The sequence below is a fragment of the Haplochromis burtoni genome, unplaced genomic scaffold (genome assembly GCF_018398535.1).
Source record: "Haplochromis burtoni strain Fernald_Lab_line unplaced genomic scaffold, NCSU_Asbu1 Contig_37, whole genome shotgun sequence".
NCBI lineage: Eukaryota > Metazoa > Chordata > Actinopteri > Cichliformes > Cichlidae > Haplochromis > Haplochromis burtoni.
In genome coordinates, this window is record NW_024582398.1 from 2,564,666 (window position 1) to 2,583,867 (window position 19,202).

General features: G+C 38.3%; 1 protein-coding gene across 2 annotated transcripts in view; it reads left to right on the top strand.

Annotated features, from left to right (window-relative positions):
• dock1 (dedicator of cytokinesis 1) overlaps positions 1 to 19,202 on the top strand; it is a 197,304-nt gene that overhangs the window by 65,555 nt on the left and 112,547 nt on the right. For both annotated transcript variants that reach the window (XM_014332772.2, XM_005919498.2), the window contains exons 24-27: positions 3,466 to 3,536; positions 6,990 to 7,096; positions 13,629 to 13,756; positions 18,606 to 18,701. In XM_014332772.2, coding sequence (XP_014188258.1) covers positions 3,466 to 3,536; positions 6,990 to 7,096; positions 13,629 to 13,756; positions 18,606 to 18,701 — 402 coding nt within the window. The remainder of the gene's footprint in view (positions 1 to 3,465; positions 3,537 to 6,989; positions 7,097 to 13,628; positions 13,757 to 18,605; positions 18,702 to 19,202) is intronic.

A 19,202-nucleotide genomic window follows, 5' to 3' on the forward strand; every position in this document is an offset into this window, starting at 1 on the left:
CCACACTGTCAGACCTTATGTAGTTCAGAATCGTGTGATCAGAATGCACAGGCAGCCCCTTGATGACAAAGGCATTAATGCCATGGACATTGCCAGTGCCACAGGCTATCCAGGAGCTCAGGGATGCCCAGATCCACCATCACCTTTAAGAGCATTCCCAAATGTTGTTGGGAGCCAATACCAGCGCTTGTGGGCCATTCATGTTACTGAGCCACATGTGGATATATCAGCTTGTGATTGCAGTGTACCCCTCAGCCTGATGGGGTATTGTCGTGAGCAGGTGACGTGGACACCCAAGTTTGTGAATGCAATAACTCGAGAATGAAGCAACGTAGGAGCTTCAAATGGATACCACTAAAAATCTCCAACAGGTTCAAATCTCAGTGGCCTGGACTTTCAAGGTCAAGGTTAAAGTTTTCCAAAGCTGATGCAGATGTAGAGTCAGAAAAATAAAGCGCTTTCAAATAGACAAAAATGCTTGTATGAATGTGTGTGTGAAAAGCACTCTGTAGCCGCCCATTTACTTGTTTTATCACACCAATAATTCAGGTTTTAGCTGAGCTGGCTTTTCAGGATTGAAACAGAGGATGTCAGACAGAGTTTGAAAAGAGGTCAGAGATCAAAAAGAAACACATAACTAAAACTGTATTTATTTTTAATAATTAAAGCTTTAAAGCCATTCTACATTTCAGATTTCCTAAATAAAATCACAAGACTGTACACGGGCATAATACAGGCACGTTTCAAAGCAGAAACAGTCGAGGTATTAAATGGGTTATTTGCTTGACTATTTTTGGTTCCCACTAAGATATAATTCATGACATAATCCACTGGAGAGTCACAAGTTCACAGTTGTAACCTTCTGAAAAGATTAAATAAACAGGATATTGTTAATGCGCTTTAGAGGTACTATCTTTAGTCACACTATCTGTTATCCACCTGTTTCCTGTCTAAGCTACGATGACTAACTGCATGCTAGCCGTGGCCTCATACAGCAGTTCATTTATAGACTGCTGCTTTTTTGTTTGTTTGTTTTGTTTGTTTTTTTGGTGGGGGTTCTCAGCAACATGTAAATAAAAACGTTGTGTTTTTTCCTTTTGGTTGGTCAGATATTTCCTGATTTTAGACTCATAATCATAACCGAGATTGTATTTATTCCAAATTCCTAGGAATTTTAAACATGCAGCAATGTTTGGCTTAAGTTTCCATCTTCAGAACATTAACTGACTTGTCTTGAAAGTAATTATTGGAATCAATTATGAAAAGATAATAAAAAGGATAAATGTATATATTGCACGAACTATAGAAGAACTCTTAACTCGTGGAAGAAGGTTTAGGGTGTATTACACAATGAAGTTATTGAGATATACAACTTGGCTTTTCTTGCATCTGTACTTTTATGTGTGTTTGTTAATTTCTGTTGTTTGTCTATACCTTTTTGTGTGTGTTTGTGTTTTTCCTTTTCCTATATTTCACTCTGACCTTGACTGTCCTGATGCTTGGGTCTTCTCTGGCCTTCTGCTCTTTAGCTGCTCCTTAAGGTATTTATTTCACTCTCTTTCTCCTTCTACCTTTAAACACTCTTCCCCCCATATTTACTTGCTTCTGACCTCAAACTCGGCGACCCCAGATTAGAAACAGATACACAAGGATGTTTGTTTATTTGTGTAGATACTCTAAAAGACCCGCACACAGACTCGTGCACACTTGTGCGCACCCACGGCTATGCTTTTAGAGATAACATAATCACAGGGTACATGCACCTTGGCACACCTACAGTATATCCATGTGCACACTCAACCATATGAGGAGCTCAGGAGTCAATTAGGAGTCAGTTGCTGTGTAATTGGGTGAGATATTAGCTTTACTGTCAGTAAATTAAAAACTGATCTTGAGGAACGGCCATGAAACCGAGGAACCCTGGTTTCTTCCCAAATCCACCCCCTGTGAAAGCACTGTGACAGGTGGAAGCTAATTAGTAGTCCCATTATGCCTCTCTGGAAAAAAAAAATTGGAGTGCTGATGAACATCTGGACAGACCAGCACACATGCAGCTGAAAATCTAATAAATACACACACATTCTCTCTCTTTCTGTTTCTTACTCTCACACACATGCACATGCACAAAGCATTAACAGATGCAGATGACTTTTTATTAGAATAGAGGCTGAATTGCCAACTGAATCAAAGTCAAACACCACTGAAATCTGCCTAATTCTTTCTCCCTGCAGAGAGAGGTGAATGTGAAATATAGAATACTTAATAAGATGAGATCGTATTAAGATGACAGCAGGAGTTTGTTTGGAAGTCATGATTATATCCCTGAAAAAAATCATTCTGAATCCTACTTTGCAGTTAGTCTCTGCTGTTCAAAAATGTGTCCTTCACAAAATCCAATATTTAGAAATCATTTACTAAAGTCAGTATTTGCTCTCTTGCCAACCTCATTTTAATATTGCTAATTATTCCTCCACATGTTTTCAGGAATAAACCATGAACAGTTTAGAAAAAACCCAATGGATTGTAATATCCAATGTGCTACACCTGTAACCCCATTGCAATGAGAGACAATGGCTGAAATGCACCAATGCAGTATAAAGACACAACCCACCCTGGCTGAAGTTTAGCAGCAGTCAGTTAGAGAAGAAGTTGTTGTTTTGGCTAAGCATAGCAGTTATGTTACTAGCCTTTGCATGCATGTGCTTGATGACTTACTGACACTATTGATGGACAAATTTAGATCCTATTTTTGTTAATTTACCATAAAGTAAAACATGGTTATGGCTAAGTCCATATGTTTTTGGGCAATGATGCCATTTTGAAATGTTATGCCACCACACTGGATTTAAGGTCAACAGTCAAAATTGAAAATTGATTGATCATAGCCATTTTTATACTTCTCCATTTTCAGAAGCTCAAACCCAATGTATTTCAATATGACTGCCTGAGGTCTAGAACCCATGGGCATCACCTAGTCCTCTTTTTAACACTGTACCAGAGTTTTGATTTGGCTATTCCTAAAGTTCCTGCAACTTCTCTGTCAGGTTTATTTAGGATTTTTAACCTCTTCCATTTTCTTCACCATTTCTTCTAGTCGTATATTGAAGGTTGTGTTACTAAGTCAACTCTAAATCCTTTGTCTTAATTTTCTGGTTTTGGCTTGAAAGAAATCAGAAACATCCATCCTCGCTCGTCCATGAAACTGTTTATCAGTCAATTGTCTAATTAATTTCTAACCTCCAATCTCTGTCATGTATATGGCAGAAAATGTGCACGTGTGTGTGTGCGCATTCATGAGAGAGAAAGCGATTTCAATTGGTATTGGTAGGTTGTTGCAAATATTAAATAATGACACATTAAAACTCTTGATTATTGACTCCTCTAGTGGCTCACTGAGGGCATGCTGCATGCATTAAGATGTGAAATGATTTTGTCATATTTTTTCTTTTTGTTCCTCTCGTAAAGGGTGCTGCACTGAAATACATTCCCACTATCGTCAATGATGTCAAGCTGGTCTTTGATCCCAAGGAACTAAGGTAATTTCATGTTTTGTTACATATTCCTAAGCTTTAATGTCATTAAAGTGACACCAACAGCTATCTAAGAGACTTAAACATTAATACAAGTGAACATGCCATTAAACAGATCACACAGTTCTCTGTGAACTTCAAGATTTCTATGTGGGAGTTCTGTAATAAAGGATCGTACAGAGTAGTAGAGCAGAGCAGAAAAATGCTTAAATCTTTTGCAAAGAAACAAAAAGAGTCATTTGCTTCAGTTCGATTGCTTTTGCTAAAATTTCATGTGCAGATTATGTTAAGACAGGCTATTGGAATATTGTGCTTTTTCAAAAGCACAGTTTATTTATTTTATCTGCCTCTCCACCTTAGGTTGCTTTTATTCAAAAACTCAACATTCACTAGCTGTGCTCTGATGGTTGCTGCTTAAAGAAGTTCAGGTTGCCTTGGAAACTCTCCACTCAAATGCCTATTTAAGTTTATGTTGTCTACTGCGCATGTCGCCAGCTGTAGCTTAATACTGTTTTATATAAAATACAAACATGCTCATGGATTAAATAATTAATTCATGTTCATGTTTGACCAAACAGAACATTTGACTTTAGAATATGATCATATGTTGTAAACTACTACTAATATTATAACCCTCTAACACAGAGTTGCATTAAAAAGATGGCCACACTGACAAAAGTCAGTCAGTTACTTGTAACTAGGTTGAGTCTTAATAAATCTCAGTAAAGACTGAAGTAGCGTTTTCCTAATTCACTTACAACCACTATAATCAAAAGCAGATTGATCTGTAGATCTGTAGCAGTTTAAATGCAAAGGTGTTGACAAGGAGAGCGGATGATGTCACTGTGGCTGTGATGTCCATCTATCCATACAGCCTATGCACAGAAAAGAGCTGAAATGAGTAAAAACAAGTAATACGCTGGTGGATAAAAAGGAGCCGGAAGGGAGGTGGGTTGCAAAGTGGCATGCAAAGGTAGCAGCAATTGTGAGCCAACTAAAGCAACTTAAATAATGTACTGTAATGTAAATCTGTATATGTGATTTGCCATAAACTCATAACAGGAACTGAGAATAGCTAGTCTGCCAGGATTGTGGATTAGACTTAAAAGGAGCTGCAAATAACATAATTTTAATAATTTTAACTAAATTTATGTACTTTTAAGTAGTGTGTCATTTTATGGTAATTTTGTGGAAAAATAAACAATATTTCCTCATCTTACATCATAAATACGCTGTACTTTTCAAAGCTTTTTCTGCAAAAAAATAAGCAGAAAATACTGCAGTACTTAAAATTGATTACAAACTATGTAAAATTATACTCTATCTCATTTCCTATAAAATACTCAGAAGTTGGGCACTAATTAAATTTACTTATCCATTACTTAGATTTTTATACAGTTACATACATTTCTTTTTTCCTGCAAAGTCCTGCAACGCAAGACTCGGTACACTCAGGTCCATAATATGGCCTGCAACCAGAAAAGTAATTATGATGTAAAATGAGGAAATACTGTTATGCAGCATGTAAAATTACTTACACAATACTTACATTTACTTATTTATTTACTCATATTTTATACTTACACATTTACTTATAATTTTTCTTTGTTTCCTTTAAAAACCTGGCTTGCTATACACTTTTTCCAGTGTACCTACCTTAAAGTATTTGTAGGTAATTTGTAGTTCGTCACCTCGTCAGGCAAGCGGGCAGATGGGCGGCATTAAAGTTTGTGGTTGTGATAACCCGAGAACGAGGCGACGTAGGATCTTCAATTTGATACCACACGTGTATCTCCTAAAAAGCTCCGATGAGTTTGAATCTGAAAAACTTGTGAATTTCATATAAGACATTACACGGTTATTACTTGAATATTACTTTGGTTATTACCTGGTAATAACTTGCTATTGTCATATTATTACCCCACTATTTCCACATTTGTTACTGAGCTTTAATAGTGCAAAAGTCTTTAGTTAAAGTTGGAAGACAGTTGTTCAGCATATTCAGTCCGTTTATTATGCTTCTTTTTTATGTTTGGCACTCACAGCTCCCTGGATTTAAAAAAAAAATTGCTTTGCCTCTCAGTTTAATTCACGGTTTATAGATCACACCCCTCTGCTTATGTAATATTGCTTCAGTTTCATTTAGTCAGATCAACATGTTCAAAAAGTCTCATCTAATCTAGGAACCATATACTATTCACTATTCACACATTAGTTGTAGAGAGTTTGCACTACAGTGCCCCTTTTTTGTAGATTCATTAAACTTTGTATTTGACAAGAAGTCCTGGTTTTATTTTTTTCACCCACCAAAAAAATAACGCGAGACAGCACAGCGAGCAGCGTTAGATGCTTTGTTATCATTTCGGTGGTTCAAAAGGCAACGCCATGAGAGAAGCTTTTGATATTAACTTTAATCCTGAAAGCTGTGGTCCTTATGAAACATAATGCCATAAATCACAGGCTTGGCTCATCTTCCTGTCTGAGCAAAGGTGGCATCAGCTGCTCTTGTTGTTAGCACAAACCTGGTTGAGTGGCTGTGCTGGAGGCAACTAAACTGAAGCCCTGGGGGTTAGGGGGTGGGTGGGGGTGGGGGTGGGGGGTTATTTCATCGACTTCCAAAACCTTGCCTCCCCTCCTTGAGGCATAGCTTGCCAGCATAATGAGCATTAAGCTTCTTCATTTATGGGGGAGAAACATTATGCATGTTTTGTATCTGTGCTCAAATGTGGATTTTGATTAATAAATGTGTTATTTGTAAGGAAAACCTTTTTATGATTTATGTATCTTTTCATTTTCTTTTTTCATTTGTGTGTTTTTTTGTTTTGTTTTTGCAATGCAGTTAGGTTATACTAATGACTTTATAAATTTTTAGTTCAGTAGAGTTCATTTGCATTCAAGCGTCTTAAATATCAGAAGACATTCAGAATAATGGCAATGTGAGTCATAGGAACAAACTCAAAGGTCTACATGCACCCACGTCTTTAGACTTATTAGACGCGTCGCAGAACATATGCAGGCATACTGTGATTAGCTTTTTAAGTAACGTCGTCATCCATTTCACTAAAATCCACTGATGAAGCTATTCTGTGGCGCTGAAAGCTTCAAAGCATTTCTAGGATTTGCTTTTGTTCAGTATGTTTAAGAAAAATAGTTATATGCAATACCGCATGATATAATGAAACCTTTAAACAAAGTAGAAAATGTTTCAGCAAAACAGAAGTGCCGTACCCAAATAAGAAAGTTCCTGTATCCAAACTCACCCAAGAAACTCAGTTATCTAAATCTTGTTTACTGTGTTCAATGCCCCAGGAAAAGAAATAAAAACCTAGTTAATTTAACATTACATGCCGTTTAACAGCTACAAGCCAAGCTAGAGAAAACAAATAGACGAGCTTAATCAGTTGGACTGTTTTTTTGTTTTGTTTTTTAATTTATATTGTCCTCTTTGTGTCTCCATAGCAAGCTGTTTACAGAGTTCATCCTTAAAGTCCCTGTGGGTCGCCTGGTAAAACAGAAGCTGGACTGCCTGATTGACATCGTACACAGCGATCTCTTCAATCATCACGGTGAGAGCGCGCACATACAAAAACTGTACCCATAGTTCCTCAGTAAATTCACTCATGGTTCGGTAATTTAGGCAATCACACACACCACCTGCCTCCCCAAGGCAGCCTTGTGTGGGCTCACAGTAAAGGGTCTCTGGTAGAGTGGAGTAGAGTAGAAATTGTTCTTGTTTTCTGCAACAAGTTAAGCTTGAGTCACCGAGATGTGACTGGAACTGATGTCTAGGGTTCCCATCTTCATAGACTTCAGGTGTCATGGCCTTATTTCTGTTTTATTGTTTAATCAGTTTTCAGTCTTGTTTCCTGTCTTTGTCTTTTCCCTACGACACAGTCGTGTATTTACACCAAAAGTTTAATGATACCCTTGAGCACCATACTATTGTTTATTTTGGTCATTTTGTAGTAATGTCACATGTGAAGGGCACAGTGTAGAGGTGGCTAATTAGAAACATGCTTATCTCCAGACAGGCTAGCCTGTGGCATCCCAGAGACGAGGCTCAACTATAGAGATGCTCCAGAGCCAAGAGTTTTGCTAGAGGCACCATGCGTTCTGGGGTTATTTTTGGCTTGGTCTTGATTTAGAGACAAACATTCTCACGTACTGACCTGTGATTTCAACTAAAGATAAAATCCCTGTCTCAATAAAGCAGTAGTAATTGAATTTAGTTGACAGAGAGCGACCACAGGAAGTGAAAAATAGTTAGCCACCAATCATTAGATTAATTTAGCCACTATGTTAGTACGGATGATCTGATATCCTCGTGTTGGTCCCAGACCATCATGAAAATGTTGTTCCAGGTTCAACATTGCAAGTGACCAATCACATTGTTGTGACGTTATTCTTTTGCGCGCCAAGCCATTCGTGCATTTATGAAATTCCAATGTTGCAAGGACAATATCAATTCTGCTTACTGTTTATTAAAGGGTTACGGTTAGGGTTAGGGTCCGTTGATCGGCGGACAGAGGCGGTTTCACGCAGCTTAAGTACAGTTTTTTGTTTTACGCCGGTTTTTCCCGAAGTCGCAAAAGTATGACGTCACAACATTCTGATTGGTCACTTGCAATGTTGATCCTGGACAACATTTAGTATGATGATCTGGGAACAACACCAACACGAGGATATCAGATCATGCATGTTAGTACACAATGCTTTCCTACTACTATCTTGTTGGTATTTTGAAGCCAGAAGTGATCATATTTTCAGGAGGGGGTAGCAAGTTTTGATAGTAAGCTGCATCTGTAGATTGTGTAGATAATTAATTGCTAATTAATACTAAGAAAAATACAAATGAAATACAGCATTTCACTGATCAAAACAATGAGCTGCTGAGCTACTACTCAGATAAAAGCATTCAAATGCTAAAATAAAAGGCACCACAGGAGGTTTAGTGGCTTTTCGGTGACTGAAGCTCAGGGGACAGCTGGCGGCTTAATAACATTTAAGAGATGAGTTATAAAAACAACAAAAAACCCACAAGACCTTGGCTGTTCCAGGGTATAAAGATGCTTATATCTGTTGTAAAGTTGGGTATTTTGACATAGCAGCCTATAAAGACTGACTCATTTTTGGAGACGGCGTCAAGCAGCAATTTGAGTATCTGCAACTACGTGTTTCTTTACCTTTTCCATCTCTGTAGGTTGCTGCTTTTACACACTTATAGTGCAGAAGTCTATGTGCGCTTGTCTGCCGCTGTTCAATTCAGCATGGCCGTACAGGAAAAGATGATGAGGGGGACGCTTTGTGTGGGATGTAGCAGGAAGTTGTTGTGTTTTTTCCTAGTCATTAATGTCTGATATTGAGCATAATGCAGTGTAAATGTCACTGCTTTCAGCTTAATGATCTGCTCCTTACATACTTTACAAACATAAAATTGTCTCTGTGTCGGTAAGTAACTATTGAAGGCCAGTGCTCAGTGCATGGTCCTCTGGTCATTACTATTGATCTGTTGGTATAATCATGGACAGCCAAGCCCCCCCGATGTTTGCGAATGGACTGCTGATCAGCGGGAAGAGTTGTTGCTATAATGTAGATAAGGATCATCCTGCTGCTTTAAAAGCATGTGTGCTGCTCGATTCTGACAACAGTTCCTGCACTGGTGCTTTGAACATCTGTAGTAGGCTCTGAGATGCTAGCTGGTTTCAAGCTGTGCAAAAGCACTCACAGAGAGGGCTTAGTTGCCAGGAAAATGTGTCCTTTCCATCAGTATGCGACAAGCAGTCGAATTAGCCAGACAGTTTTTAAGGTGGTGTAGTAAGCTGTAATAAGTGCCTATTCCCAGGTGGTCCATAAAAGGTTCTCTTGCCAACTAAACCCAAAATGAAATGTACTGGAATGCTTGGAGTAAATCAAGGCTCAGTGAGATGCATCTTACCTTTCTTAACATTTTCTATCAGTGCAATCTGAATGCGTTCACGCATGAAAATACTTTATTTCCTGCAGGCTGCACAGGCATTAACATATTAACTATTTTTGCTGAAAAGCGTGTCTTAAATTAGTTTATTTTAGCCCCCAGTGGGCTTAATTCAGTTCAAAATGACAACTTTAGAGAATAAAGAGGACATCTCTTTCTCCAAGGGTTTTATATATATGTCTGAAATTGAAATTCTCTGTGTGAAATGGAATTGGTTTGGGTATACAAATCTTTGCTTCGAATGAGAACTGCATTAATTTAGAAAGTTTTTCATTCGTTTATTCTTTTTTTTTTTTGTAAGTTTTGGAGGCAAAATGTTGTGTCACCTTCAGTGCTGACGATGTAAAAGGAGCGTGTCAGATGGGTGCATAAATCGCTTTGAAATTGGCTCATTGTAAGAGAACAAATATGTCAGCTGCTCTCTTGCTCTGTGTTAAAGGGGGAAATTACTGTAGCGTCTAAAATCTGTTTGTGCTGGAAGTTTGAGGAAAACACTCATGGCCTAGCTTGATATAATCCACTCAGTCCACTTAAAGCACTTAAAGTTTTTAAGCAGATACACACAAAAATCTAGACAATAGATATATTTAAAATCGTATCAGGTGGCGGAAGCACCAAAATCCTTTCCCTCTAGGCACCATTGTCAGTTTCACCATACATTTTCTTTGAGGTTTATAAAACTAAAAGCTTTATGTGAATAGAGCAGAATACCATAAGAGCTGCCAGCTCAACCTTTAATCACAATCTTTTGTGCCAAACAATGGATATGTCTTGATATGTGATGTATCTTGGCATGTTATAAATGAGATGCAGGACTGTGCAAAAGTCTCGAAACTTCCCTCATTTCTTTATGTTTTGTTTCCAAGGAGCCAGATTTTCTTGCATTTTTTTTAGAAGTTTTTCTTTGGAAATTGTTTTGTTGAAATTGTTTAGATTTCCCTCCTTAGAGGAATGTGTTTGGTTGTTGTTGTTAGGCTACAGTCATATAAGTCATTCAAGCATTAAAAACAGAACCTAATCTAATGTGCTGTTCACTGAGGCCTCATCAGAAATGGTCTCAGTGGTAGGGTGGATGTCGAGGAGCCATTTTTAAGAAGAAATCATTGTTAACAGGTCCGATGGAGTGATGCGTGTCACATTTTTGGTTCAAATTGTCGTTAGTGTGTATAGAGGAGTGCAGAAGAGAGACAGAACAATAGCCTATAGTCATATGGAAAGCACGGTGGAGGCTCTGTCATGGTTTGGGCATGGGGAGCTTCAATTCACAAAATTATAAATGCAGAAAAGAACCATCAGATTTTGATCTAGAACACAGTAACATCTGGACACCGTCTCATTGGCAGTGCCTTTATTTTTCAGTGTGTTAATTATCCCAAACATATTGCCAAAGCAGTAAATGCATACCTGAATAGATCTTTGCAGAGTACAGAACAAAAGTGGGCCAAACTCCAAAGAACAAGAATTGGAAAACAACTCCTGAAGACTACTTAAGGAAATTGCAAGAGAGTTCATTTCAATAAATTGCTTCACCGAATTCCCATTTTCCAGGAAAATTATAAAGAGATGAAGGGTGACTCAAGACTTTTGGAAAGTATTATACTACTAAACTGCATCTAAATGAATTGCATCAGTGCATCACTTCTTTTCCTGTATTTGGAGCACTATTTAGTTTAAATACTATTATCAAAGAGGAGCTCCAGCTTAATTATTTTTTACATTAGAATCATTAAAAGCCATTCAAAGTCCATCAGCCATTCAGTCCAGCAGCTACATGAGATCTCTTAGATTGCTAGCAGGGAATAAGGTTGTAATTGATGCACTAATCAGACCCTGTAAAATTAAAAATGACATTTTTGATTCTCCAGGAGGATTTATTTGTTACACTGCTAGTTATGCATAGTGCATTCATTACCCGTTAATTAAAAAAACAGCATCATTATGCTTTCTGTGTGGGTCTGTGGCTTACAGCTAATTTCAGTATTACCAAAAACAAACCGCTTGTGAAGACACGCTCGCTTCTGTCAAAGGTGGCTTTGTCGTGCTGTATTGACAGAAATTTTGTTGTTTGGCTTCATGAAATCATCACATACTACCCAATTAGACACGCACTACATTTAGTAAAAGAGGTCAGAAAATGCTAAAGATTGTTCACTTTCTGTGGGTATTATTCATAAAGAGATCACAGTAGTTCATGTTATTCATTAGGTTACGTGCAGCATCGATGGAAACTTTTATGTGTGTTTTGATGTGCAGCAAAGTAACAAGTTTATTTTCTTCCAGCTTAATGTCTTATTAAAGTTATCTGTGAAGCAAAGAGATTGTATTGATTCTGAAATAAAATCCATTGCTTGGTGGCCATTTAGAGCAGCAGCATCTCTCCATCTTGAAGTCATAAAGATTTTTATTTGAAGAACACAATTGTTGCCTGATTCTACAACCGTACTGGGGACAATTTCACTTAGTGTACTCATTGTAGGAAATATGTCGTTTTTCAGTACTGTCTCATAGGGATTACCAGTTTACATTTCTACTTGCTATATGTTGTAGCAGACAGACAGCTACAGTAGGATTGCTTTCTACTTCACAAGTCTGTTAAATATTTACTTTACGAATTGATTAATTGGCCCTGATTCTTTTAATTACTACCAGGATAACTCCAGTGTTTGTCCCTTGACTTTAAATGTGATCCCCACACATCCATACACAAACTCGCAATGAAACCAATGAGGTTCAATTAAAAATGTGATAAATCTGCAGCAGACTGCCTCGGGTTTACCTTCCAGCAGTACAATGGATGTCAGCTCATCACTTCTGTCCTCTGTGTCCAAATTGACAACAAAATTAGTTAAGAAAAAAAAGTTAAAAGAGAAAGTTATGGTTTTCAGCTGCTCTTAATTGCTGTGTTACTATTAAATTAGTGCAAACAAGCAGAAAATAACTTTCTACTCACATAAAACTTTGCCTGTTAAGTGAAAGTCCTCATATGTTATCTTTTCAAAACTCCAAAGATTTACACTGACACCATCATTCAATGCCTCTTTCATTAGCTCACCCAGCCATCGGTCAGATGGGCTTATGCCATTGAGATGTGTCTATCAAACTTCCGTCCACAGTTCACAAGAGTTGCCGCAGAATTGAAGCTGTTTTCTGTGTAATTTTTTCACATTATTGTTTAGGACTTTTGACCATTGTTCTTTGCAATGTTGCTTGAGTTCATTGAGTTTTGCAGGCCCACCACAGCATTTCACAGGGGTTGAAGTCAGCACTTTGAAAAAGAAAAGAATCACTGTGCTGCAATGGCCCAGTCAGACATTCTGTTGTGCTTTGCATTATTGTTCTGTTACATGAACCAATTTTGGCCAAGTTTTACCTGCCAGACAGATTGCCTCACATTTGACTTTGGAAGGCAGCAGAGTTTTTGGCCGACTGATTGCAAGACATTGTGCTAACACACACCTGAATGCTTCTGACCAGCAAACTGTGGTTACACAGTTAATCAAGTGCATTTGATAAGTACTGTATGACTGTTACTTACCTTCTTAATTCCTGTGGAAGCAGTATTGGAGTACTTTTTCACGACTGCACATCTTTCTGGTTTAAATTTTTATGGACCAGTTTAGCCAGTTTATCCATATTTTTAGGTTTACTATTGTAATCTAAGGGGTGGTTTAATAAGACGTTAATAACATAAGACGTTTCATGGCTGACTAGTCTTGCAAAATGATTATTGCTGCAACTGGCTTTTGTTTTGATAGTGTTGCTGTCAAGTACTTCCTGTTTCCAAGTAACTAAAAATGTATTTGAACTACAAAAAAACCAGGGTGACCCTGCGACAAGTACAGCTTTCTTTTTTAGAACAATAAAAGGGATTAAAAGTGCAACAGGTCAAATAGGAGCATAGCTATTCTTTGGGATTTTGGGAGTTTTTTCCCCCACAGTTGTTTAATTAATAAATGTATGTTGTTTTAATTTACTCCTCGGAGATGTGGGAAAGTCATTAATAAGCTACATGTTTCTGCATCGAGTGTGTCAATAACATATGCTGTACCGCTTCGTGCGATCTATCATCTGCTTCATGTGTTGAGTGTCATCACGGATGTGTGTATTTATCGGCGTCCCTGCAGATTGCCGCGAGATCCTGCTGCCACTGATGACGGACCAGCTGAAGTTCCACCTGGAGAAGCGGGAGGACTTGAAGGCTTGCTGCCAGCTGCTTAGTGACATCCTGGAGGTGCTTTACAGAAAAGATGTGGTGAGTAATTCAACTCTGGAGCTTTACATATTTTTATTTCCCTCTTGAATAAACAGTAGCGTAATAAGGCAATCTAGGAATACCTCCATTAAAAAAAAACCAAAAAAAAAAAAAAAACAGCCTCTTTTGACTGTGGTTATTGTACTTAATAACTGTTTATTAGTATGCTGTTCTCAGTTCGTTTTATTGCCCTGCATGCTCTGAAAGGAGCACGTTTTACGACAGTATTAATTTACTAACATGTAGAGGTGGCTGTGCTCAGTAATTCATTTCTATGGGTTGCTAGAGGCCATTCAACACTGAATTTTATCCAATAGCATTGTAATGAGTTCTAGTTATCTCCGTGGTGCTTTGGAATAGAGGGACTATTCATTATCAGCCTAGCCAGTTATTGTATACAATATTCAGTCTTTTTCATATTATCAGTATTTTTTTTTTTTTTAGTTTTTTGCATTTTTTTTAATTAAAAAATGCTGAAAGTTTATTTGTTTTAAATTAATCATTTGTCAAACATAAATGTCCTTGATACCAGTTGACCTCTAGTTTAGAACCATAAAGCGATGTGGTCCATGTGATGATGAGCAGTATCAGTGTTGGTCACAGAGCCAGTTTTGTAACCAGTAAAAGTTAAGTGTTCTCTGCCTCGGTGCCAGTGACAGCTGTGACTGCTGGCGTTAGATTTTTCAGGTTGTCCATTTTTATGGGGACTGGCTAAAAACGTCCACACCGTTCATTTCTCCATATCTCAGAACCACTGTGTTTTAATTAGTCTCAAGAATGAACTGATTAGAATTTGTTGGTCAAAGATGACTGCCTGTGGCCATCATAACACATCGACTAAAACGCTTATTGGCTGTTATTAAATGCTGTAACTTGGGACTAGAGGGAGAAATGGATGTAAACTGGAATTTGACTAGTTGCCACATGCATACAGCTGTGAGTTATTCTTTGTTCAGTGCTACTTTACATTTTTTGCTTCTTTACTGCCAGGTCATTACTATAATGAACAGTACAAATCCTTAAAATCATTACTTTTATTTAATTATTTAATTTCAGAAAAGTAAGAAATGCAACTTATTTTTATTTCTAAGCTGATCAAACAGTTTCGCACTTTCTATCGGCTCATTTTTTGAGCGCAAAACTCTTTCTAAAAGTTTTAAACTTGAGTCCGCGTCTCTCACACACGGGTATCGGCCCCTTACCTCAAAAGCTCAAATGATAGCAGACATGCTCACAAACACACACTGTTTTACGAGTGCGTTTGATCCTCTTCCATGTCCAGACTCCTGATGTCCTCCCTCAGGCCCTCTCAGACTCTCGTCATTGATCACGACCGTTCAGCCTCCCACACTCCACTCTGCTAGGGATTATCCACCTCTCCCACTTGCTCTGGCTTTTACACCCCTCTCTCGCTGTTTCACAAATTGCTGAATCCTCTCACTGTCTTGCTCTCTGTCATATCTGTCCTGCTGATCAGCACAACCAAGGCTTTCAGAGACTTAGATGCTCGCAAAAATACGGAGAGCGAAAACCTCTGTAGATATGTCTGTCTACTTAAATTTCATCAAACAATTTATGCCTTGTCAGGAAGAAGTATCTAACTGGATAGGCCTCTTTTACATAGCTTGATGTTTAAACAAAACTTCCCAGTCCATTCATGCTGGTCTAGACCCAGGCTGAACCAGTTTATTCTCACAAACACTGTGTGCATACAGTATTTGTGAGTTGTTCAGCTGCAGACTGGATAATGTAAATTATTGAAAGTTTTGGCTGGTGTTGGAAAGATAAGCCTCCTTCGAAAAACCCCCCCACGCCAGGTACAGACAGCAATAACAACAACCAGGCGATCTGATCAAAGTCGGGGAATAATCCCTTGACTTGGTGTGACAGTAAAAAAAAAAAAAAGATTTTAAAACTGCATTGTCATAACATCTTAGTAAGAATTCATGTAATAACTGCACGTAACACATGTTAGGGTAATCTCTTTGTGTTTCTGGAAGTCTGGAAGAAGAATACTTAGCCGAAATCTCAGTTTTTGCCAAACTGACCAAATATCATTAGTGCTCTTAAATTTCCTATCTCAGTCATGGTCTACTCCTTGTTTTTTGAAGTACTGTGCAAAAGTCTTGTGCCATCTCTCATTTCCTCTCACTTCCAAGAACCCAGATGTTCGTGTAGAAGAAAAAAAGAACTTTTGACATTGGTTGTTTTATCAGTCATTTTCAGTCCAGTCCTGCTGCATAGCTACTTTTCAAAGAACGATTTGTAATTTTGTTATGCCACTTCACACTGACCTAAGCATAAAAATGGCGCCTAACCCAAAGGATGGGTCTGGACATGAGAGACAACTTGGCAAAGACCAATTTTAAATGGTATCTTTAGGCACTTTGTTGCTAGCAGCCTGTCACAAAAATACATCATTTGTTGACATTTCTTTAGTTCAGTCTATGAAAAATACCAATGATAACAGTTTGACAGGTATAAAATTGTATTTTTGCACCAAGGAGGTGATTCCCAAAGAGCTATTAGCTGACAACTTGAAATATTTGAGTAAACTGGGCAAGTGGAAGACAAAAAAGAAGGGGTAAGACTGAGGAAAAGAGCTATCTACGGCAGATGGATTGTGTTGAAAAAGAATCTAGCAAAAGCCCTCCACAGGACCTGAGAGATGCATCTAGCCCTTCAGCTTAACCATCTATTGTTCACTGAAATCTCATCATAAATGGTCTCAGTGGAAGGGTGGCTGTCAAGAAGCCATTCTTAAGGAAGAGAAATGTGGAGGAAAGGCTGAGGTATGCCAAATTACACAAGAACTGAACTGAAAATCAGTGGCAGCAGAACTTAAAGAACGATGAATACAAATTTGAACTTTTTTGCTTCATATTGTCATCGGTATGTATGAAAGAAGACAGGAGAGAGGTACAACAGTGAGTGTCTGCAGCCATCTGTAAAACACTGTGGAGGCTCGGTCGTGGTTTGAGGCTGCGTTTCGGTCACTGTTGTTAGCTGATGGAATTATGAATGCAGAAAAGTGCTGTCAGATTTTGATGTTGAGCCTGGACCTCGATATTATTGAAGCGGTGTGAGGTCATCTTGAAAGGAAACAGATCAACAAAGCCAACATCCAAAGAAGAGCTTTGAATGTCGTTCAAGAAGCCTGGAGGACTATTCCTGAAACTGCGAGAAAGCTTTCCTAAGAGTGTTAAGGGTGTGTAGAAGAATAAGGTGGTGTTGACTTTCTAGCTCATTATACTTTTACTAGAGATGGCACGATACCACTTTTTCATGTCCGATACCGATATCATAAATTTGGATATCTGCCGATACCGATATGAATCCGATATAGTGTTTTTTAATCAATAAAACTGTTTTTTTTTTATATCTTGCTGCATTTTGTATAAGTTCATACTCAAGTTTTAAAAAACAAGAGACTGAAGCTATTCTGTTATACCTGTATGCAAACAAAATATTTCATAGTTCAGCAACACTGATCAATCTAATAAACGTAAACCTACTCCATCCTTCCTATTCTGGTATTTTACCGGAGTAAGCAACCTAACTAACAGGGTTGCAAACTCCCAGCAAAAAAAGAAAAGAAAAAGGGAACCACCCACCCTCCACCTCATGATGCTTAATCGACGTAATCAACTTTAATTTGATGCAGTGTGAAAGAAAATGCACAGAAATCTATTATTTTTCTACAATATTTAAATAGATTCAACATCTTTCTTCAACAGAATTGCAGACTGCACAGATCGTGCCTTCCCAAAGAAAAAGTACTATAGCTTACTAGGGTATATTAGACTTAATAGTTACTATATACAGTAATGGATTTCTATACATTTTACATCAGATTAAAACTTTGGGTGTCAGATAATTATTTATTAAAAGCTAGACATTTTAAATGAGAATAAGAAAGAAAAGTATGTCTTTGTGCCCCTTTTCTCTGTTCATGCCCTATCGGCCCCCCTGGCTAAACTTTGCTAGATCCGCCCCTGCACAGTTACAGCCGTCAGCTACGTAGAAAAGGATCCTGGTGTAGAAAGTAATATTAAGCTTAATCACCGATATATGGAGCGACTGCCTCTCTCTCCCTCCCTCTCCTGTTGCTACTTCAATGATCAAGCTGATCGGCTTTTCTCTCTTGCTTGTCTATCGCCCACTTCGCGCCAGAAAGAGGAAACCAGCGGCTGAACAACAGCAGCACGTTTAACCTTGATAAGCTGTTGTTAGAATTTATTTAACGCTGGAATGCTTTACAAACATTCAGAGATGAACTTACACACTTGCTTTACTTCTCTCTGGGATAACTTTCTTGGAGATGAAATGCCGGATTGGTAGCAAGGCTCCAAATGCTCAACCAGACCGCTGACAGGTCTTGCGCGCCACAGCTGCTCTATACCTGATGCATACTGCTCCGACGTGCTACGGTTATGAGCTGAGTTACGCCATGTCGCAAGTTTTGTGAGGTGCTTTTTTGATATTTAATGGATCAGATTACATTTTTTATTTCTCTCCGATATGCGATCCAGTAATTTAGGTCAGTATCGGTCCATCTCTAATTTTTACATTCTCTATTTTTCCCTTACATACTATATTTCCATTAATATTTGCACCTATTTCCCATTATCCTAGCAAAACGTAAAGGAATTACTGATGGCTCAAGACTTTCATCATCCTGTACTTTTTTTTTCCTAGCTGTTCACCCGAATGACCACAATTCCCTTGAAATCTGAGCTTCTGTCAGGCCTCATAAGTTTGGACTGATATTCCATAGTCTTTCACTTTATTATGGTTTTTTTTATTCCTCTGTTTTTAAGTGATGATATTATTCATGTGTTATGTACAGGGTCCCACCCAGTGGCACGTCCAAATCATCATGGAGAAGCTGCTGAGGACCGTTAACAGGACAATCATTTCTATGGGTCGCGATTCACCTCATATCGTAAGTGTAATTCTCTGCTTGGATACCAGGCAGTATATCACGCTAAGCACGCAACTCTCTGTGTTTGATTTTTGTGGTTGTTTTTTTATACACATACATGCACACAATTTTAGAGGCACATGTACCGCAACCAGATTGACTCCCACAGTCACGCAGCAACCACAGTTCCAATCCAAAAGTATCATTAAAGGTAAAGCCTACCTTGGCAGATTGCTTTCACACTCCCTCAGTCTAAGAGAGGCTTTGATCTGCTCATATCTTTCTCCAGCCGGTTGTTTTCGCGCCGGCGTGTCTGTGTGTGTTTTCCTTTTGCTTTGCTTGTGTGTCTTATCCTCACTTATTACTACACTTCTGGTGCTCTGTGCTGTAATCTAATCACTGTATCACCCCACCGTTGCCTTTAGCATCCATCTTCCCATCACTCTCTCAGCCAGAGCTTGGTAGCAATTAATGCACTTATCAGTCATCCTGTAAATATGTAGTCTGTCTGATGTGTGCGAA